The 24,148-nt window shown below is 35.3% G+C and overlaps 1 protein-coding gene across 1 annotated transcript in view; it reads left to right on the plus strand.

Moving 5' to 3' along the window:
• The first annotated feature begins 966 nt into the window (after nt 1-966).
• LOC149541734 (uncharacterized) overlaps nt 967-24,148 on the plus strand; it is a 42,325-nt gene continuing 19,143 nt past the window's right edge. Inside the window, exons 1-6 of the mRNA XM_089796861.1 lie at nt 967-1,367; nt 7,173-8,724; nt 10,445-10,560; nt 11,025-11,747; nt 11,835-12,126; nt 12,340-12,505. Coding sequence (XP_089652987.1) covers nt 7,276-8,724; nt 10,445-10,560; nt 11,025-11,747; nt 11,835-12,126; nt 12,340-12,505 — 2,746 coding nt within the window. The 5' untranslated portion in view covers nt 967-1,367; nt 7,173-7,275. The remainder of the gene's footprint in view (nt 1,368-7,172; nt 8,725-10,444; nt 10,561-11,024; nt 11,748-11,834; nt 12,127-12,339; nt 12,506-24,148) is intronic.

A 24,148-nucleotide genomic window follows, 5' to 3' on the forward strand; every position in this document is an offset into this window, starting at 1 on the left:
AGGCAAGGTGAAATCCATGACTATAAAAATGACCCAAGGTTAATAAACACTCAAAAATAGGTAGATAATAACTATATTGAGAAAGGTGTATGGATTATTACAATAATTGTAAGGCTTAAATGAATGTATAAAAGCATGTACATATAAGAGTTAATGGAATTAAATGAGTGGGGGTATATATGTATAGAGATAGATAGATGATAAGAAACTATAATTGACTTCACTTAAATTACATCTTTTATAAAGATACATGTGTTAAAACACTCTTCCAAATAAAACACAAACTAATAAATATAATATAATTATATAAAAATGGTGGGGCATGGGGTGGTGGTGGTAGGGGAATTATTATTCCAATGAGATTGTGATAAGGCTTTATTTTCCTAGCATGTGTGTCCAAAGTTCAACTCATGTCAACTAAGTTAACCCACATCATAACTTAACAAGACAGAAGTCTAAAAAGATGTAGATAGACCACACGAACACCCCAAGATTAGAAAAAGTGACAAAGAAAATTCACAAATAAATATATTATATAAAAAATTAATATGAAATAAAAACATCCTAACTAAAAAAAAATCCCATAATGGGTAAAACTACATTATATATATATATATATATATTTTATAATGGGTAAAACCACATTCAATATCTTTGGCCAGTATGGCATCAAATACTAAAATTTGAAATGGCCAGTATGGCATCCAATACTAAAATTTGAAATGGCTAAGCCCCATCCATGAAACCACTAGGTCAAAGGTCCAAACTGCAACATTAAACCCAAGAAAAGCACTTTGGGTCAATGAAAGTGAGCCTTTGATCGAGAAAAGTGGCCCAAATGTTTAGGGCACTTTCCATAAACTCATTATACCCACTTAAAGAGTATAACGGATCGGGGGACCAAAAGAGTAACGTCTCTCTTTAAATTTGAAATAAAGTCATCGTGGGACACGTAGCGCAGTTGCCATAGCGGCAGTAAATTATTTCATTTACTGCGAGAAACGCATCCCATAAAAGCGGATTTTTAACGAAGCAAAATTTGAAAAATCTAAAACGATAATTATGAGCTTAGTATTAGCTAATAAATTTATTTGGTTCTCATTTTACTCGTATTGTTACTCTTTCGCCTTCATAAAATCTCTGTCAAAGCTGTGAATTCTTACAGAGTCGTGTACATAGGCTAAACTTTTTGATGTTTGATTGTTCCTTTTGACTGTAAATTCTTCCCCACGGTTCGATTTCGGGCATTTTGAGCCTGAACTCTAGGCATATCTTTTGCTGGCGGTGTATTTGTAGCTCTGCGGATTTGATGGCATTATATAGAGGTGAAAATTGAAGGAGGTTCAATATATGACTGGTCATTACAGGTTTGATAAATTTTTGCGCTCAACATCTTGTCTTTGTTGATTTTGATGCTAAAATGCAATGAACTTATTTCCGGGAATCATGGTATTGCTGTGAGAAGCACCGCGGTGCATTAACGTTCCTCTCGTTTGACCCGGATTAAATTTTTTTAATACTAAATTTGCTGAATGTGGATCGTCTAGCTCAGATTTTCATTGTCTAGTACGAGCATGGTTTTTTTATTTATAATTTTTCTTTTATTCATTTTTTAAAAGTATGCTTGCTTGCCGTATGTTCAGGGTTTGATTTATGTGAATTAAGTTATAAGTGCAAATGTGAAGTAAAAATGTATTGCCGCTATGAAAATTGGGTGTTAATTAGTTCTGAGGCTAGATTTGTCAAAATAGAGCCCTGAATCCCTCTAGAATGCGGATAATAGTTTAAATTTAGAAAAATAATTACTACCGTTCACAAAACGGTGCTTCAATTCTTCTGATGCAGAGATTGTGAAATTTGGAGCTCAGATTACGGATGTTAAGAAGCGTGACATGATCATGCGTTGTATTGCAGAAACTACTATTAATTAAAGCAGATTTTAAAATGTTAGTGTTAGTATTTCTTGAGTTAGAAACCTGATTTCAAGTTTTAGGTGTTTATACACTAAGCACATTTTAATATTTTAGCAATTGCTCTTTAAATGTTAAAATATTCGTCAGGCACATGCTTAATATTTTTGATGTGTAAATTTTGGGAGATGTATTTAGATTTTGGAAATATAAGTTGATTGCATGGATAGCCATTATTTAAAGCGATTCTCTCAATTTGTTGATGCTTGAATTTTGAAATGTGAAATCTTAATTTCTAATTTTAGACACATGACATAGTCACAGTGGTATGCAATTGAGGTTGTAAAACCGAATTCAAAAACATTGATGCAAAATTAAGGCAATTTTGAATCCTGGATTCAGATTTAGGTATTGATTGGTAGGAGACATTCCTTTTTTGTTTTGAAGTCTTTTCAGATGCGTGTCTAGGAATCATGGTTAGGAGTTGGGCAAGACAGGGTAAACGTTTGGGTTGATTGGTTGAAGTCCACATATGTTGATAGTTTGGGACGTAGGAGATATTTTGAATAATAATCATTTTGATGAATAATGAAAATTTCTGCATTACAGTGATAAATAATAGTTCTAAATGTACTGAAAATATTGTGGAGATGTTTTGATTATAATTACATAGATGAATAGTGAAAATGTTGGTATTTCTGTTCTAAATTTTATTTTTGATTCTTATATGTTAGAAAGTAACTACCATGACAAATGAATTTTGACCGTATTATTAAAACCAGTTGAATAATTTTTGATACTAATTTTGGTAGATATGCAACTCCAGGTTCAGATTTTATGTGTGCAAATTGTTTGTGGTGCCATTTTACAGGACTCACCATAATTAATGCCGCACATTAAAAATGTTAATGCTAAATTCCTGAAATTCTGAACTCTAATTTGATGTTTTGGCTGTGTAATATCAGAACTGTATAATGCTTTAGGGATTGCTCTTTTCATGTTTAAAAATTACTTATTTACTTGTCATATGCTGTTTCTTAGGGTTCACAGTTAAGCTGTTGTTAAAAGCAGTCTCTTATATTTTTGATGACAAATTTGTACATTATGGAACTACGAGTTCAGATTTTAGAGATGCAACATGTTAATAACGGTATATTATAGGGATTTCTATTATATTCAACAGTCTTTCAGGGAATAAATACAAGTTCTGCCAGTTATGGCATCAAAATCTGAAGTTTAAATATTCATATGATGTATGAAATTAGACATTCAATGCAAAACATTGATTTAAATATAGCAGCAATAAAATATAGAAATTTCAAATATCTGGTTTTGTTGTTCAGTGGTTTTATTGTGAAAAATACAAACAAAAAAAGAGCTCAGTAACAACATAAGTTTCTTACAAATGTCTGTTCTCCTTTGACACATATAATATGCAGTCATGGTTTCACTCATTCTACATCTGCATACTCTCATTTAATAATTGCTTGATCTTGTACAGCTGTATCGAGCCACATAATTGCTCATTGATAAAAATATAACTTTATGTTGTCATTCAACTAGGATATGTTTTCATTCCACAGTTGTATGCTTTCATTCAGTTCTATGCAGTCACTCAGTTTCCCATTAATGAAAAAGAGTGAGAAATGTATGTTGTCGTTACGCTTTCATTATGCTGGTCTATACCACCATTTAATGGCTGTACACTTTTATTTTATAGCTGTATTTAGTTAATTTAAAATCTTAAAGACTTAAACTTTTGCTATAGTTGTATGCAATCATACATTTGTTCTTTGTACAACAGATTGTATTTTAGTTAAAATAGCTCAGGTTGCCCAGGAATGTCTGATGGTCATTGAGATGGTTGGGGAACATTAGGCCTCTGCTGACTCATCACCAGTTTCCCTGGTTAAAGGGGTATGGCCAGGGGACATTCCTTGCCATTCCACTGTACTGGGGATTTTACGGGAGATGCAGATTGGGAAAATGGGGGTGTATGCCCTCTGCGACCATGAACCCAATTATTAAAACCATATTTTGAAACTGTCAATCTGAAATTATTAAGTTTGCATACCAAACAAACTCTCACACTTCTATGTTAGTTAGATGCTTTACGGCTATGGCTAGTTTAAAACCTGGATCAAAACTTTTGATGCTAAATCATGAAAAAGAGTGGGATCTGAGTTGTGATTTTAGATATTTATCATTATCATAATGCTTTGTTAGAGTGAGTATTACTGTTAAAACTGCATTCAAGAAACGTTGTGCTACGTTTTTGAAATCTGGAATCATGATTTTAAGCATGCAACACGCAAAAACAGTTTTACACTTTAGGGATTGCATTTTCTATGTTTGCAGACTTGGTTACCATATGCCCAAGGTTCACAAATCTGGCTGAAATGAAAAACATGCTCTAAATTGTTTTATATTAATTTTGTGAAGTATGATACATTATCATATTACTAAACTATGGAGGTTGCTATATGATAAGAAAATAGGTGAAAACATGTCAATGTTAAATTCCACAAACCCTTAGTCGATATTTTCAGTTGCTGACTTGATCATATTTCTATACAATAAGGTTTCTAGTATCTACAATTAAAAAGATTTGAAAAAAAATAAATTTCTTGGTTCATAAAGTTTGTATGTCTGAATTCAGATCTGAGGGCTATAGCACCAATGACGCTGCTATAATATAAGGGAGCCCTTTTGATTTCAAGTTCCTTCTTGCCTTGTGTTTATGGTATGATATATATAGTGTTGCAAGTAAAACTTGTAAATATAATTAAGGATTGGCTGAGTTCTGATGATTTTCTGGGCAAGTACTTTGAAGTCATGATATATAAAACAAACAGTTTTGTACTTCAGGAATTTCTCCTTTTGTTTCTCTAAATTATTGATGTTTACCTTTTCCTTTTAGTATCTTTGGCCCCATATGTCCAGGAGCATGCTGTCTATTCTATGGCTTGAAAGATGTTTACCTTTTCCTTTCAGTATCTCTACCTCACTAATTATAATATTCATATCGTACCATATTTCTGAATATAAGACACATCAATTCCCTAGGTTCTAAGTTCTGATAACCCCCATGTTCTGTGGTGAATTTAAACAGAGTGGGCAGCGTTAATAAAGTTATAGTACAAGATTTAAGGATGGAAATTTCCATGATTAGAATAGTTGTGTATTTGGAAGTCAACCTTCGCAATCACCGTATGGAGAATTGCAAATTTATTTCAGTATTTTTTACATGGAGATAATCACAGTTGAAGGAGATTCTCCTTTGCTCTGTATTATTTCTTCTTTTTGTCTCAGATTTGTTTCTTTAACACATTTAATATAATATAATCCTGAAGAAAATAATACAGATTGAGGATGAGGATGGATGCTCTTTAGGATGTAAAGGTTTTGGGGAAAAGCTAAAGTTCTTTTTTGTTGAGTATTTTTGACTTTTAATATATTGACTTTGAACTTCTCAAATTGGTCTTCTCAAATTAAAAATTTGCTTGTAGCTTTTCAAATACTATTACAACAAATTGAGCTGAAGAAATATTGTTCAATTTCCTTTTGGACTGCTTTTTGATTTGGTAGAAAACTCTCTGCTATGAAACATATTGTAATTTCATGCAAAGATCACCAAAACAGACATCCTTTTGATGTCTCTTTATTTCTTTTAACTCTCCTCAGCCAGTTTTTAAAAGATGAGAAGAACATCCATTTAATTTGTATATCATTAAAAAAAAAAAAAATCCGAAGGATGTCGCCCAAGTTCTAAGGGATGTTTTTAGGATAATTATAGATGTGCCAATTAGAGCCTCCTATCATTGGAGGCGTAGAATTTCATGTCTTGAAGTCTTGAAGATTGGGAAGTGTTTTTGACCTTGTGGCTATTGAGTGGACCTATATTGTTTGTATATTGCTACCCTAGAGAGTTCTTTTTCCTAGTACAAAGTTAGCTATTAGTCATGTAAATTAATTTAATAAATGCAGAGTACTTTTCTAGGACATACCCGTGGGCATGTAAGCATGCCCCTAAAAATGGTAAGTTGTCTGGCTCAAAATGAAAAATACTTTTTGAAGTATCAGTTAATATACTTCATGTATCATTCTTACAAGCTCTATGTGCTACCGAATCCAAATAGCACATGAAATATCAATAGCACCACATTAAATGTTTGGTGAAGTGTTAAAAGTTAAATATTAACGCATCTCAAAAAGAAGTTGTTCTCCTCTTTTGCTTATATTTCCGGTACATTTTCCCTGCAATTGTACTGTTTTCTTAAACTCATTTGTTTTTTCTTTCATTTTCATATATTCTGTATGGCTTGTCTTGAAATTCGTCTGCACATTGGAAAAATCTTTTGGCCAGATTTGAATATTAGAAGTTGACAGAATCTATGCAACCTTTTTTATCTTAATTCGCTAAGGGAAATACTCATCTCTCTGTCTTCAAGCACTTCTGTTCCGCTGAATTTGCATGGACTTGTACTCAGTCTGTCTTGCATAAGTGGCCATTGCATCATAATCAATGCACCGGCTATTTAAGCTCTTGCCTTAGTCTTGATAACATTAGTATACAAGCATGCCGTTAGATCGTCTACCTATGTCATTTTCATTGTAGTCAACTCATTTGTAACTGGTTTTCATTTTCATAAATTCTTTATTGCTTGTCCTCAAATGTGTCTTGCACATTGCAAGGATCCTTTGTAATGTTTTGGTTACAAGAGAAGATTAATAGTTGGCAAAAGTTACATAACATTATATTTTTCATCAATTGGCGAAGGGAAACACTCACCTCTTAGACTTCAAGGACTTCTGATCTGCTAGATTGGCTTGGACATGCACTCGGTCTGTCTCACATAAACATTTGTTGTATTGTAGATAACACCCTGGCTGTTTGAGCTATTCCCTCAGTCTTGGTCGCATTAGTATGTGATCATGCTCATTAGGTCTTCAATCTATGTCAGCATCTTGGAATCTCTCCTCCTTACCACATAGACCATGACCTGGGACTGCAGGATTTTTCCTTCCATTGCAAATTGGAAGTTAATTTGATGTGGTGACATGGTACACTGTTAAAGTTACTTTGGATTTGAATGGAAAGTTAATGATCTTTCATGCTATTCTTAAGCTCCTTAGCTCTAGAATTGAAATCAGTTTGCAGAGGGGAGAAATGTTTTGATTGATATCTACTGCAGTACTGTTTTTTATACGAGATAAAGTGTCCAATATTTACTCATCTTATCCAATTTTTTTCTTATGCAGCTGCTGAAGTTAATCCATCTAAGTTCCTATTCCAACCTAAAAAAGAGTTGGCCAGTTGAATTTCTGTCAGAAATCAGAAAGCTTTGGTATAGCATCATTTGATATGGATGAAAGATTGGCTAATATGTTTTACAGCCAGCAATTGCAAGAGAAGCAGCAATTCAAGGAATTATTGGAAGCTCAGTCTGTTTCAAATGCACAGGCTGAATTTCGTCGGGGACTGAAAGAACTTGTCCGCAATCATCTTAATACCTGTATGACCCTTGCATCTTGTAGTAATTCTAATGAGCCTAATGATGCTAGTATCTGTGGCAGTTATCATATGCATCAATGGCGTTTGAAGCATGTGAGGGAGGCATGCAATATCTGTCGATTCCAGGAATTATTGCAGCAAGATGAAGATGAGGATGAGGAAGGTGAGCAACTGGTGTGCAGGCAACATAGCTCCAATAATGGTCAAGACTCAATAGAATCATCAGCTGAAAGAAGGCGCCAATCTAGGATTCTGAATAGATGGGCTGCACGCCAGGCTCAAGAGATGATTACGACAATGGAAAGGCAGGCACGTGAAGCAGAACTTATCTCTCTTGCTGGTCTGCATACTGTATCAACTAGGGATTGCTCCTTCCTGAGAGAGTCCTCACCTTCTAGATCTGTGTGCAGTGTTGAAAGACCAAGTACTCGAGCATCTACTCTTGTGAAAATGTGGAGGGAATTGGAAGGTGAGTCACGAGTTAACTCTTCAAGGGAGAGGAATAGAAGGAGAATGTCTATTTCTGAGATTGCTGAACCTAGAAGAGAAATGGCACGTAACCATGCATCACCCTGTGCTAGGAACATAGATAGAAGAGAGAGAAATACATTTAGTAACAATATAAATGAAAACATTTATTCAAATCAGTCAAATGAACTGAGAGAGAATTGTGAAGGGAACAGACACCCTTCTCAAGAACGAGAGTTGGAATCCAATATACAAACTAACAATGATGCTGCTGTGGTGCAAAATAGGCAAGAAATGGAAGGGGATCATGAAGACAGTCAATCAGACAGACAAAATTGCCAGGATGGGCCAAACTTTAGGAGAGAACAATCTCTTGAGGATGGAGAAGGAGAAAGGGAAAGGGTAAGGCATATTATGAGAAGCTGGATGACAGATAGTACACCTTTAGTAACCCATAATTATAACAGTAGAGAAATATCTCATGCTGAAATTGACCAAGAACGAGGAAGAGATCTATTGCAGGAGTGGGCACATGTAACAAATCAACAGAGAGATGTATCTGGAAGCATGAGACAGCATTCTCAAAGGCAGGAGATACAACCTGGTCTAGTATATAGGCAAACAAGGCAGCGGGAAGCAGTTCAGGGCCAAGCACCTGTGCAGTTAGTAGAGAATCAACAAAATTATGTGAATAGGAATACACCAAGATTGCGAGGAAGGCAAGCATTTCTTGATTTGCTTGTAAGGATTGTCAGAGAAAGGCAGAGAGAGCTTGAGAGACTATTGGAGCACCGTGCAGTTTCCCATTTTTCACACCGCAATCGTATACAAGTATGCTTTTTAAGCTAGGTTTAGTAAAAATGCTTGAGATCAACATTTCATGCTATTTCATTTCTTTAATATTTTTACAATAAAAAAGCACCTGATGCCTTAAACTTTCAGAGGATTTCTCTATGGATAATTATAATGCATTGTTAGAGAATATTGCTCATTGTTGTTTGTGATGAAAAGTTTCTTGTATTTGGTGCTGCAGTTGTTTTCTGCCTGCCCAATATGGTTGTTTAATTTCCTCTATTTCCTATTTAGAAGATTCAATAAATTAATGATAGAGCTAACCTTGAGAATTCTCATGTTCTGCATAGTCATAGAATATTTCCTAGTTTTGAAGTAATCTTTGATTCACTTTCTATTCCATTACATTTATTATACAGAATAAACTACTATAACAAAAAGCTGCTTGTTTCCATTAATAATTTATGGAGAACCAATGACAATTTTACTAAGTTGCTGATTTGGATACAGGTGCAGGGTTGAGTGCACTTGTGTATATGTATATTTGTGTGTGAGTTTTAAAAATAAATTAATCCTGAATCTCTTAATGTCATTTTTTAGGCTTTATAAAAGTATTTATAGAAGTACGAAGTTTATAACTTAGATATGTGTACACGTGTTAAAAATATACTAAACCTGAAGTTCTTAAGTTGGGAAACTTTAGACTTAAAAGAAGTATTTACTATTTTTTATATTATTTCCTGTAGCACAAAACATAGGTGCTATCTACAACTGATGAAGAACTGGAAAAATAGATATGCTCATTACTCCCTCAACACCTGAAAATGGAGTTGTTGTTTAAAATCTGAATAGAACTGGTTTTTCAGAATCACCATTGGAAGTTGCTGCTGCGCTCATGACCAAAAGACTTTGAGAAAAAAATGTTCCTTCCGCAACGGCAATTGAATTACTGCTGCTGCATTGCCTTAGTACAGGCTCTATGTCACTTCACACAGGCTCCTAGTGTGCAAAAACGTTTGTTGCAAGCCTGTGGCTTTCATACTTTTTAGCAGTTGATTTAAGTTACTGGGTGTGGGTTTGCTGGGGTATGGGCATGTTCTGGGTCCAGCCATGTTCCTGCTGTTCTTGGGACTCTGCTATAGATTGGAGACCCAATTGCTTGAGAATTTGACTGTGTCAAATGAAGTTTTCCACGCCTTACTATTAATTTAGATTGGAAACTAAAGCATTGCAAAAATGGATATCTTTTGAATTAGATTTAAGACAGACATGACGTGAAAATATCTGTGGTATATATAGTGGCTTGCAAAGCAGTATATTTTGTACCCAAGTTTTGGGGACTGCTTTCTTTTTCCTAGCCTGATTTGGTGTGATATGCTTATATTCTTTGGCAGTTAAGTACCTGCTATGATGTTTCCCATTTCCAGTCTTGGGTAAAGCTACTGACATCCTAGATGGCTATGAACAAATGCCTGATCATCATGATACATTCACTTTTCTATGGGAAATCTGTTGTAGATCCAATCCAATGGGATTTATGATTCTAATTTTGTATGGCATTGGAAGCAGCTGATATATGCTTTTCAAGGCTTCAGTTTCTACCATTGTATTGAATTCACACATTATAGAATGCTCTTTGATTATTATTTAGTAGGGCCATAATAGCACTCTATTGAATCAACATTTTTGCTTTTTCTTCTCATTGATAGTACTCTTTTACAATACCACAATAAGATAAATTTTTAATTCTTTGTTGCAGTCCTTACTCAGAGGAAGATTTTTGCGTGGTAGAGCCTTAAATGAAGAACAGAGGTCCTCGACAGCAGCAGGGGAGTTAGGCCAGCTAAGGCTCCGTGGGACTGTTTCTGGTTTGCGGTATGCCCCACTATTGACTTTGATTTTCCAAAATTTATTTACCTTATTATTTTGAGTTGATTGCCATCGTAGTTGATTGGCTTATTGTGAGTGCCTGTACTGATATAAGCAGTGATTTTGTGTTCAATAATTTAATTTATCTTTTTTTTTCTGATACGGGAACTCTCCTTTTGAGGTAGCGGCTTTTAGCACTTGTCAGTCATAAAATGATGTGACTGAGTGTCTATAGTTTATAGACTCTGTTTCTGGCACACTAGATGTTATAAAATTGAGTTTTCATAAACAAATTGACATGCTAGCTGTAGACTGTACCGACATTTTTGTCATTGTAACCAATCGCCCAGTTTTTAAATTTTTTTTGTGATGTGCTTAGAGAAACAAAGAATCATATAGCATGCTCTTTGCTTGCATCTTATCCTGATAAGTCTTAGTAAATCTCATGAGTATGTATGCCTACTCATCAGGGAAGGTTTCCGAACTGGACTAAATATTACCACTGGGGGTCAAGATATAAATGATACCAATGTCTCTGAAAATCATCCATTTAATGGTTCTAGTGATGAATCCAATTTTACGAGAGGAACAGAAAGAACTCAGGACGAGTCTCATATTGACACACAAGAAATTAGCCAGGTTGAGAATAGAGTAGATGAGCTAAGAGACATTGAGGGAATTCAGAATGGAAATTCTTTTGTTTCAAGTATGGACTGGCAAGAAGCTGTAATTCCACATGAAGAAGGGGATTGGCAGAGAGAAGCATCAGAGGGAGAAAGCAGGAACACAGAAGAAAATAACTTAGAGAGTAGGCAGCAGGAAATGCACGAATATGTTTCTGAGGGAGCGTATGAAGACTGGCAAGAAGGTGCCACTCAAGGTGTAGAAATAGACTGGGATGGTATTTTGGATGATGCTGACAGGCATTGGCAAAGAAATGGTTCTGACATGGATGGGGATTGGGGAAGAGATGCTTCACATGATGTAAATGGGGATTGGCAAAGAGATCCTTCTCCAGATATAAATGTGGACTGGCACGTAAGTGCTTCGCAGGAGGCTAGGGATTGGCAAGATCAATCACAAGGAGCATCAATATCCTTGGGGGAAATCCCTACTATTCGTGGAGTCAGTGATTTTGAAAGTTTAGAAGAGGCAACTACATATAACATGGAACTCAGGGAACTGCTTAACAGGCATGTTTAGTGCGTTTTAATTTCTAATTTCATTGGGTGTTAATTTTGGGGTAGTAAGGTAACAGTGTAAATTTAATTTGTTTGCAGGAGAAGTGTGTCAACTGTTTTGGCAAGTGAATTTAGGGAAAGAATGGATCAGCTGATCCTGTCATATCTCCAGAATCAAGGCCGCCCTCCAATAGCTTGGGATCTGCAGGAGCAGGAGCAAGAAGCAGAAGAACAAGAAGATATGGGCCAAAATGAAGGTCCATTTGACATTAGAGACAGACCAGCATTCATAACACCACCACCACCTCCTCCTCCACCACCACACCAACTTTGGAGGCATGAGAGACAGAGACAATCACGGTCGCGTTCTACAGTACAACATACTGAAATGGTGAGTGTCTTTTTTAACTCAAAGTTTTAGGGTGCAATAGAATATTATTGTTAACGTTTAAAATTTCTGGATGCTGGAAATTTACATAACATTTCCCCTGTTTTTTAACAAGGGAAGCACATGGCTTCAGGTGTCTTTGTTCAGTTTTGCTGTTTCAAGCATGCACGTTTAGTTAAGCAATCTGACCCTCTAATGTTTCTGGTTGTTGACAAGGAGTGGGAAGCCATAAATGATCTAAGGAGTGAAATAGCAAGACTGCAACAAGGAATGAGTGACTTACAGCATATGGTGGAAACTTGCATGGACATGCAGCTGGAGTTGCAACGCTCTGTCAGGCAAGAGGTTTCTGCTGCTTTAAACCGTTCAAATGGAGGCCAGGGTAAGTCTTTCATGACAATAAAAGTCTAGAATTTAGGTTTTATTTAGCTCAATCTGTATATTCTTATCACATGGTAGGCATCTTAAGTCTGTTGTGAGAATGATGGCATTAGTTCCACTAGTTTACATGATTGCATGTTTCAGAAGTTTAGCAATGTCCAGGATTTTCATTTCAATGGTTCTCCATAGTTAATACTATAAAAAGGGATCATAGTCTGTTTTTATTTTTCAATAAATGAGATTTTCCTCTGATGTAAGAACCAGGGTGTATTTTGTATTTTCCCATTTCTTTATATTTCAATTTCATTGATTGTTGATACCTTCAATTTGTTCTTGTGCACTTACATTAGCTCTTTTATTGTATCTGACTTATAACTGACCTAGTGTAGCTGTATGGTATACTCTTTTGAGATTAAGTGGTGCTTATGCCCTTTGTTAATGAAATCATGTATTAAGAGAAATGCGATTGCAATGTAAGAGCTAGGGGTTTATTTTGCATTCTTTCGTTTGTATTGCAATGTTGATGCCTTCAGATTCTTGTTGTATACAAAGATCAATTTTTTATTGCGTCTGATTTATAAGCAGTGTATGTGTTGTATACATATCATAGTAACGAGAATCACGGCGATTCATGCAATTCATGTGATTCAGCGATTCGAGGCAAGCCAAATGATTTTTTGTGCATCAGTGAATCGAATCAGTGATAAAGGGTTTATGAAATAAGTTACTGAATTTCAAGGGTTTTTTAAATTTGTCAATTTGTGGCTGATTTGATTCTGATTCATGCCTGATTCGCGATTCGATTCAGCCTTGCCGATTCCGATCTGATTCCAATTCTCATTACTTTGATACATATATTAATTCTTTTGATTGTGTTCGTGCCTTTTGTTAATGAAATCTTGTAATAAGAGGAAAGGGATTGTTCTTGTGCTGTAAGAAAAACCTTTTTTATTGCTGCATTATTATTCATAATTTCATACCCTTTTCTGCCAGTGAGCCTCTTGTATTTTAAATTGTTTGTTTCTTATTGCAATAATCCTTTTGTTAGGTTATTTTATAATTTTTGCCCTGTGAGGAATTAACAGACTACATACTTACAATTCAACTTATCAGGGTTTGGTCTGTCAGTGTCTTATCCTGTTTGTAGTGCCAGGAGTATATAGCACATATTCTGGGTTGGTGATGCGACTCTTAAGTTTTTTATGGCTTTCTAGTATTTGGGCTTATACTGTAGTCTTAAGCAAACCAAATTGCCATTCAATTACCCATTCAAGAATTGAGGCTTCAATTTAATTTATACCACTTGTGCCAAGCAGCAGAAAGTTCCCACATGATGGTAGTGGGAACTGGAAACTTCAATATTCTGGTATCAAAAAAAAGTGTCAAGCATGGAATCAACAACCAATCATGCTGACTATAGTTGAAACGTTGTCTTCTTTTGCTGTGGCAACATCCCTGTGTTGCCACTATGCCCATTCCTTTGGAGGGTGACCTTTGAGGTTGGGAGCAGAGGACTTGCAAGAAGCTGACGATGATGAGGAGTAGGAATTTGATTAGTAACTAGTTTAGTTTACGAAGATATCCCTATATTTGCAGGTGAAATCAATCTCTCAAGTGCACATGATAATGTAATCAGCGAAAAGATTAGTTATGGCCATGAATAAATTACTTATTGATCTGGGTCCAGTTTGCATAGGATCCAGGAACCAGCTCTGTATGCATTTGGGGTTGCACATTTGTGAAGCATACCATGGGTGAGGAGTAGAAGTTTGTTTAGTAACTAGTTTAGTTTACTGAAGATATCCCCAGATTTGCAGGTGATATCAATCTGTCAAGTGCACTCGAGAATGTAATCAGTGAAAAGATGAGTTAAGGCCATGGATAAACTATTTATATGTTTGGGTCCAGTTTGCATAGGATCCAGGTACCAGCTCTGTATGCGTTTGGGTTTGCACATTTCTGACGCATAAAAGAATGAGTAAAAGAATGCAGGGGTCTGACATGTATCTTATTATTTATTATTCCCTTCTGTGATTCGTACAGATGGCAGACTGTTGGGTCCAAGTAGTGGCAAGGCTCAAGTCTGATTGAATGCAGAATTTCAACGATGTCCATGAGACCAAACAGTCTAAGGTACCGCAGGTTCATAGCCTTACACTAATTCCAAATTCTTTTCCAGGTCTGACCTCCTATGCAACTTGATGATCAAACTAGTGGTTTCGTTGATCTAATCCTCTCCGAACAAGCTGTGCATGTTGTCTGCTCTCAAACTGATTTCGTACTGATCCCTGATGTCATCATAAACTGAGCACTCTCTAACAAAGTACCATTCAGTCTCAATTTCACCTGTCTCACAGAACCTGCAAATCCATTCTTCCCACTCCTCTTTGGGCCTTTTTCCATCCACCTGTCTCACATCTAAGATGACGGGAACCATTCCTTAACTGAACAACCTGGCTTTCCCTTTAATAGCTGCCCCTAGGTAAGCCTTATCATCATGTTCCCAGGTTGGGTTGAACAATTTGATGTAGTGAGCCTTTTTTCAACCTATGTTATAAGTTCATATGGCTGTTCGGAATTTCTCTATGAAAAACGTTTTTATTTCCGTATTGGTCTTTAAAATTGAAATGCATTTAATAGTTTGAAGCGACCTGTGTTTTTGGTTTTCTAAGGAAGTTCAACGCACACACACATATATTGTGATATATCTAATAATGTTAATTTAATAAGTCTATATGTATTTATATATTATGATTTTTACAGTTTTTTGTACTCACTAAACCAAACCCTCCAAAAACACTTAGCCAAAATTATCACCGAGCCTGAATCGAAAAAGGAAAGTTAAGACTTTTTAAACAGCATTGTTGAAGGTCAACATTTGAATATGAGAGCAGATGGCTTACTGATAGTTGTTGATAGTATAACAGGAGTTGGTTGTTTGAGCCTTTGAAGATACCCTTGTCCTTATTAAATTCACCCTCTTAACTATTGTGAAGGACATTTGTCAATTGAAAGATTAGGACCAAAGACCAGAAATAAAATTATCATCAATTGAACAACACTAGGAAAGAGAGCATTCTAGAATCATGACAGAGATCAGAGGAGTAAAGAGCAGTACGTTAAAAATATTCAATTTTTTTTTGAAACAAGTTAGTTTTGAATCAATTTCTTATTTGACTGGGCTGGCTGTAGTATTTTGATGTAACATCATTTGCCTCCAGTTTACTTAATCATAACATTAAGGGGATGGATGTAATTAAATACCTTAAATTATTTTTTGGAACCATATGGATCATAAGGCCCTTAAATTTCTCAGTAAATAAGGTCCATTCTGTGTCTGCCTTGGAAGATTATCGTAGGGGACAGTTATTGATCTGCAAGCCCGGGTCTGATATGGAGGTATTATTATACAACATAAGTATCTTGCTGCTTACCCATCAGTGACCATCCATGTAAGCCTACTAACCACAACATCTATTGCTGAAAATATGCCAAAGGAATATTAAAATTGCATTTAAGTTCGTAAGCTTCAGTCAAAAGGGCAGAAACATGCCAATTTATTTATTGATACTTCATTGATGGTATCCATGAAGATTGTGGAATCTTGTTATATGTTGTAAGAGAATTTACAAGGGGATATATCCACACACGCACATAATGAAAAGAGCAGTCTATTTTTCATATCTCGTTAAGTTGATAACTTATTGCTTTTGAAAGGAAGTGGGTGTGAAGAACTACTTTTGGAGTTGATTACAGAATTTTCTTGGGTAGAGGTCTGATTTAGCATACTATCATTATTGAAATCGTTTGATAGATCTATAAAGTTGTACCTATTTAAAATATTGTTATCTTTTGTAAAAAAAATGATCATGTTTGGAGCAAGAATCTCTTTAAAGGGCCTTATGTGATAGTAGTGTGCTTACACTACTTTTCACTAGGTGCTGCCTTCTTTGTCAGTTTTGCCCGGGGAACTTTAGCAACTAGAAATAACAAACAAATGTAAATTATTGGCAAATGGAGAGATTGATTATGCATAATGCATTGAGGTACATATAAAGTGAATGAGAGAAATTGAATTACCAGTTTGGAGGGAAAAGTAGGTAAGCCTACCAAATTCACTGCCTGTATCTTGCTTCTTTCACCCATAAGAATAGCCAAGGTGAGGAAAAGGAGTGGGTCTTGACATCAAAGCCTAAACATATCAGATTCTTCTGGAAATTTGTAGGGTCGTGGTCCGGTCCAGTCCAAATATGGGTCTAGATGCAGTTCGTCCTAGGTTCGAATAGGATCTTACAAAAACTTTGTGAGTTTTGTGGAGAGAACTGGTGAAGAATTTGCATTAAGTGAAGATTTTGAAGACTTTTGATGATATCTGATTAGGGATGGCTGATTGTTAAAGCCGACATGATAAATTTTGGACTGAAACATTGATATGGTGGGGTATTTTGGCATTTTGCTATGTTATTTGGGCTAAAACACTAATAAATAATATGGTGGTTTGTTTTGTTATGCTACTTTACTATTAGCATAGTGGTGTATTATGAACTTATTTGCTGCTGCATAGGCATAATTTTTTTATATTTATTTTTTATACATGTTGTATGGACGAACCCAATGTGAACCCGATCACCTGCTAAAAAGATCTTGATCCAAGCCGTGAACCCAAATCTCACCCGAATTCAAATTGGCAATTGCAACTTAGCCTAACAAGGTACCCAAGTAAAATGCGCTCATAAAAAAGAGGAGAAAACCTTTTGGGAAAAAAACCTCCCTAAAACGAGGCAAAAAATTCTTCTCTAATGTATGAGAACTATAAAACCCCACGTGAGGAAGAAACCTTTCCTATAAGAGAGGAGTGAGACCATGCAGCCCTCCCTCAATGTAGAGTCTCCTGTAGTGACTTGCAAATGCTCATGGAGTGCTGAAGATGATCCAAGCTTTGGCAAAGAACATTCCTCCCCTTAAAAAAATATAGAACCACAAAAGTATGCAAGTTGTATTCCCGTTCCATATAGGAACATGTAGGAAGTAGAATGATTTTCCTTGAATTCTGCACATGATCCAAAGAACAATAAGATGTCCATGACGGATGCTTAACAATCTCCATGCCAGTGTTGACATGTAACAAATGCTGATAAGATGAATCACGTGCCATTGAAGATGATATTTTGCAAATGGTGGTGGTTGATTTGGATAGGTCGACTCATGAATATTTGCTCATTTTACCATGATAGAAGCTGATACAAGCAAGACAATAGGAAAATCCAATGAATAGACACAAACTGACAACAATGGTAATGTGACTATTATCAAATAGAATATAGATGTCCTCAATGGTATCCTCCAGGGCAGTAATGTGGGACTTTACAACAAAGATGCAATGTCTGGTGATAATATATCCCAGTGAGCTTTTTTTGGAAGTTTGATATGAATAGTATGCTATACCCAAGCACTGGAAGCTCTCACAGAAGCATTTTTTAAGCTGAAAGTAGCAACACTGGAGGTAAGAGTGTTCTTAATTGAAGATGCAAAAAATATATGGGAGATAAAGTATACTTAATTGTTAGATGCAACAACATGTGGAGGAGATGCTGTATCCTCAATTATAGATGCAACAATATGTGGAGGAACAATGTATGTCTACTGTTCATTCCCTTGAGGACTTGTCTGCACAAGCTGAGGCAGTTCGCATCTTTGTATTTATTAACCAAGGGAATATCAGGATTTGATGAAGACTCAAACTCTCCAGGGAACCGTTGGATGATAGTCCAAGTACTAATTGTGATGAAACTATCCATAACCTATAATGCCTAGTCCATAAATTGTGTCATTTTTATTAAACCATTTATTCCTGTTATATTTGTTATGTGCGTTAAGTCCAAGGAGATATGTTGTTAGATCACATGTAAAACATTGATTCTTAATCACTTGTTTCCCAAACAAATAGTTCTCTTATGTTAAGTTGGCAACAAAAGGATGAGATTTGTTTTTAAATGACATGATGAATCCCCCAAGTGGAACTTTATCTCAGTTCATAGTTACAAGCATAATCCCCATATTGTTTCAATGAGTTTGAAACTGAAAAAATCTAAGTAAAAGTATGGATGCGTAGAAGACCTAACACATATTATCTCCAGCTCTTCCACCTTGATTCAGTAGTAGATACCCCCATTCCAATAGACATTTTAGCGCTGCAGTGGATGGGTCAGTAAGAATGGAGTGTAAAATGACACTTTCTAATGTTAATGTGAATTCAACAATGGACTAGGCTAAAGAAAATAGCTACTACAAAAAAACTGGAACTCAACTTCAAGTTGTCAATTGAAAGTTATAGCAATTGTGATTTTTGTTTTTATGCCTGAAATATGCATTACATCACATATAATGTTCTTTTGCAAATAAGTTACAAATGTATTTGCTTTTGCAAATTTTGGAGGGAAAATGATAAATAGTCAGAATAGAATAGTGCTACCTATGCAGTGTTTTTGAATTTCAACGACCCAAGTGCCATGCAAAACTTTAATGAAATGCAAATTCAAAGGATTGTAGATCTTATATGCAAATCATTTCAAATAAAAGTTCACCCTCAAATTTCCATCAACATTTGCTGTTTGTTGCCTATTTTGGCATTGAAACTTACACATGATCTGTCTTTATTTAAATTTGCGTTGACCTGCTCTTTTCAGTGCTGGAATCTAGGTTTTCTTGGGTCGAGATATATTTGGCTGAAAAATGGAAGTTCTTCGAGACTTCTATGTTAGAAGTAAAGTCCACCAAGATAACTGAGAGGGGAGGGTGTGAATCAGTTACCAGATTAAAACAACTCTCAATATCCTTATTAAATCCAAAACATGTAAGCAGTAGATGCAACAACCACAGAATGATAATCATACACAATAACACCAGATTTGTTAACTAGGGAAACCCTTGATTAGAGGGAAAACCCCGATGGGGATGGTACCCACAAAATGATGTTACATTTACATGTTTGTAACAAACGAATTTTCATAACCAACTTAAAACACCTAATTATCTGATTTAATAAGTATATAATTCCATTTAACATGACAATGTCTTCCATTAACTATGATAAAGTAACTATTTTCTATTCTAACTACAATTCATATTCAGCTGATATAACGAGATAAATAAATACATTGCTAACATTTAAAACATGTCCAACTGATAACACATTCAGCTGAAAGAAAAGTAATGATTTTCTTCAATAATAACTGATATATATATATTATGCTATTAGAAAATTAAACTATCTAATTATTCTTCTAAGGATTTAAAGGTAAAAGTGTAACAGAAACATGCAGAAATAACGGAGGAATCCCTTTATCTTGTTGTTCAAGCCTTGGCATTGGTGAGAGGAGAAACATTAACATAGGCTTAACCTCCCAACCTAGGACCATACTTATCCTCACACATCCTAACCTAATAGAACAACCCTCCCTACTTTGGGATCGAGCTTGGGATGTGCTCAAGTCCAACCATCTGAGCTACCTAGTGGTTTGAGTGCCCCATTAGTTATACCCAAGGTTGCACGGGTACGTGGGTACGGGAACGGGGACGGGTACGCATATTTTTCAAAATAGGGGACGGGGGTACGTGTGTATGCCTATTTTTTCTATATTATTAATATTTTATAGAAAATATAAAAATCAAAATATATGTCATGAGTCATGACATTGAGCATTCAAAACAAGAAATTTGAAATATATATATATATGCTATTGCTGAATGTTTAATGTTTAAAGTATTTTTCATAATAGGGGATGGAGGTACTTGGGTATGTCAAACTTATTTAAAAATTATACCTTTATATTTATAAAAAATCTGAAATTATGAGTCATGACAATGGTTTTTCAAAACAAGAACAGTGATAAAGTTTGCAAATGTAATGTATTGTTTTCAGTTTCAGATTTGCTATATGTTTGAAATAATAATACATGATAAATGCTTAGATGCATAACAAAGAAGGCAGACTTTAAACATGAACAAGAGGATCCTAAATCATATAACAGTGACATATTGCAAATGATAAACTTATGACTTGAACAGTGATAAAGTTTATTGTTAATGAGTACCAAAGTTTCAAACTGATTTGGTATTGAATTAAGTTTGATAAACAAGCTAATACAAAAATAAAAAACCAAAATCAGAATCTTAATCAAGGTCCTTAGCTATGATGCTCTCCACCGAGTACCCGGTACGTGGGATACGTGTACCCGGTACTTGGGTACGTGGGTACCCGGTGGGTACGAGTACCAGGGGTGTGGGTACGAGTACCCATGCAACCTTGGTTATACCTATGTAACCGATGTCTATGGACAAACAAAATGATCTCATGATTGGCTACATATGCCTATGGCTATAACTACCTTGGCCAAGGATTTCAATTTGGGTTCGTAAACCTGATCACCACCACTCGACTTGCCAACATATTCCACTACTGAGACTTACATGAGCTATTAAGTATTTTCATTACATAGTTATTCATTTTTGATTTCATTCTTGGTTCTTGCAGGTTAACTCCACTTCTTCACCTTTCATGGCTTCTTTGCCGGTGAATCCTAGGTGCCTGAAGATTATGATTGTTCAGTTATCACTACACCTCTTCACCATTCCATGGCTTCCTTGCCAGTGAATTCCTTGGTGTTTGTAAGATTATGAACATTCTGATATCATTTACACCTCTTCACCATTCTATGGCATCTTGTCAGTGAATTCCTCGGTGTTGGTGGATCAATAAGTATTTTGTTTATAAATACATGGTCATTGATGTTGGTTCATTCATACATTCAAGTTTGTTACAGTTATAAGGATATTTGATGAAGATCTACGATTGAACTATATATTAAACCGGAAACCAACAACAAGGTATTATAATCTAGTCTTAACTTATTAATGTATAGCCGGCTATGGTTTAATCATTCAGATCAGGAAAGAAAAGATTATGATTATGAAAACATTTTTGCATTAATTTCAAATCTATCAATATGTGTCTAACAGCAATCAAATAAAGAACTATGAATCACAAACGCATGTCATATTTCTTATAGCCAACTACAGTCGGGCAAATGCACAGTAAGGAAGGAATTTCTATGAATTACGTTGGCGATTATTCATGACCTGAGTTAAGATTGTGGTCGGTCTAGACGTGGCTCCTCTGTCCTTGGCCGAAACCTTCTGCTGGCAAGTTGCTTTACCCGCTAGCTTTGAGACTTGGTATGCAAGTGTTGGCGGAACTAGAGAAACAAAATGATACAGGGGCAGACGAAAATGGAAGTTTCGACTAAAAAAAAGACTCACGGCTTGAATGAATTCATAGCAACACGGAGAAAGGTACATACTAATGGGTTGATTCACGACTTGCTATAAAGATTTGCCAAGTCTCCTTGGCTTCCATAGGTTATCAAGAAGGCCATTCGAATACATGATAAATTCGAATTTAAAAGGGAGAGAAATAAAGAGGGAAAAGAAATAAGGAGTTGAAGAGTTCAAATTTTTATTTTATTATTATTATATGCTCTTATATACGTTCACGTCTGTATATTGATGAAGTGACATCATTAGATTATATTATTATAATTTAGTGGTGCCATTTCATTTTTATATTTATGTGTTCGTATTTAAGTGTTTATAATAATGATAAAATAAGAAGATTTAATATTAATCTCTAAGGTATGAATTATATTTTAATTTAGATTACTTTATGTTTTGATTATATTGTTTTCCTAATAGCTCATGCGGTCTCATAATGTAACCTGTGGTCAAGTCATCGTATCCTTTCCAAGGAAGTCTTAGGTCATACCTGCCGATCTTGATGACTGAACCAAATGACCATCCCATTCCGATGATCTCATTTAGCAATGCTTCCCCTCTCTTCAGTCTTCTCCTGCAATCACTCAAGCAAAACATTCTTGCCAACACATTAATTCAAAAATATATTGGTCGTTAATTCAAATCATACAACTGCTAATCATCTAATAACAATTGTAGGTTACTAGTTATTTCACCAAGGTCTATAATAACTAACTCATTTCACATGATCATGAAAGAAATAATTCCTTATCAGTTGGTACAACGTATCTAAATAACTAACTCGTTTCACATGATCAAGAAGAGAAATAATATGTTAACAGTTGATACAACGTTTATAATTAACTAACTCGTTTCACATGATTAGGAAAATAAATAGTTCGTTAAACCAACGGTTATGATCAAATTAAAAATTAGGGCAAAATTTGGGATGTAACAATGTTACATTACAATATTGCATCTTTGCCCAATTACAACTAAACTGTTGGCTCACAGTCATCATAATTCTTCACATGTAACCTTTGACTTTTCTCACTTAGTCATGTCGTCTTTAGATTGTCTTCGACCTTTGTACAACTTCGCTTAACCAAATTCTATCTCTATTAGGAGATATAAATAAAACATCAACAATTGCTATACAAGAACTTTGTTTGAATGCTATCTTTAATAAATCTCGAATAACTATCCATTGTCTTCATGTTTTCGTACGCGCACTTAACCACATCACCAAGACACTCTTTAGAACATATCATCAACTGTGCATAATCTCATCTTTAATCCTTGAATTGTAGGGTCTCAATCTTTGTCTACTGCTTTGCCAGTCTCATAGAATAACTTGTATGTTGACATCAATGACAAACACTGCCATGAATGCAAACTATGATATTTGTATCATTTCTCCAACAATGCTAGGATACTCTCCCATAGGAATATCATCAACATTCATGCTAACATTCTAGTCCAGCATGAAATCTGCCCGAATTGCTTTCCACTTTGATGCCTCTGCTTGCTTTGGTATCATGCGAGATTTTCCAAAGAAACTTGAGCAAATTGAAACAACAAACAAATGCAAATTGTTGACAACTAGAAAAATTGATTACACATCATACTAAGGTTTATATAATGGAAATGAGAGTATATGAATTTCCAAATTTCCTGGGAAAAGGAAGTTTTAAGTAGGTAAAACATACAATTTCCACTAATTACTTCTATCTTGGCACATAAGCAAACCACCTAAGCATGATCATGTACCAACATTCTCATTTCTCTGGACTTATAGTTTTACTCTATCATCATTTCTATATAGAAAATAATGCTTAACTATTTTATTGAGTTATCTAACACCTATACTTAGGGCATAACATTGCTATTAAAACAATAAGCTTCGCATTGGGAATTTTAGCAAATCTAGGAAAAATTATATTGTAACCTGTCTTACTTTATTGCACAATTGTTTTTGTTTGGAAGAAAGTTTGTAGAAGTTCTTGGAAATCACCCTAGAATTTGACCTTTTGGGAATGCAATTCTATGGTAAAAAATGACAATCTTTTTGGGTGCCTTATGTTCACCTCAGTGAGTATCAAGTAGATGAATGAGTGCTAGGTGTTCCATTCATTGTCATGAGAGATGGATTCTTGTGCACCACTACTGATGACACTAGGTAAATGCATTTATATTATAGTACAAGGACATTGATCAAATATTTGTCCAATCTCGCATACCATGCTCTAGGTGCTTGTTTCAATCCATACAATGCTTTCTTCGACTTGCAAACCATATCTCCTTCTTCAGTCAAAGGAAAACCTTCAGGCTGCTC

This window comes from Cupressus sempervirens, chromosome 8 (genome assembly GCF_028749045.1).
Source record: "Cupressus sempervirens isolate cs-2001-9-10 chromosome 8, ASM2874904v1, whole genome shotgun sequence".
NCBI classification, from domain to species: Eukaryota; Viridiplantae; Streptophyta; class Pinopsida; order Cupressales; family Cupressaceae; genus Cupressus; species Cupressus sempervirens.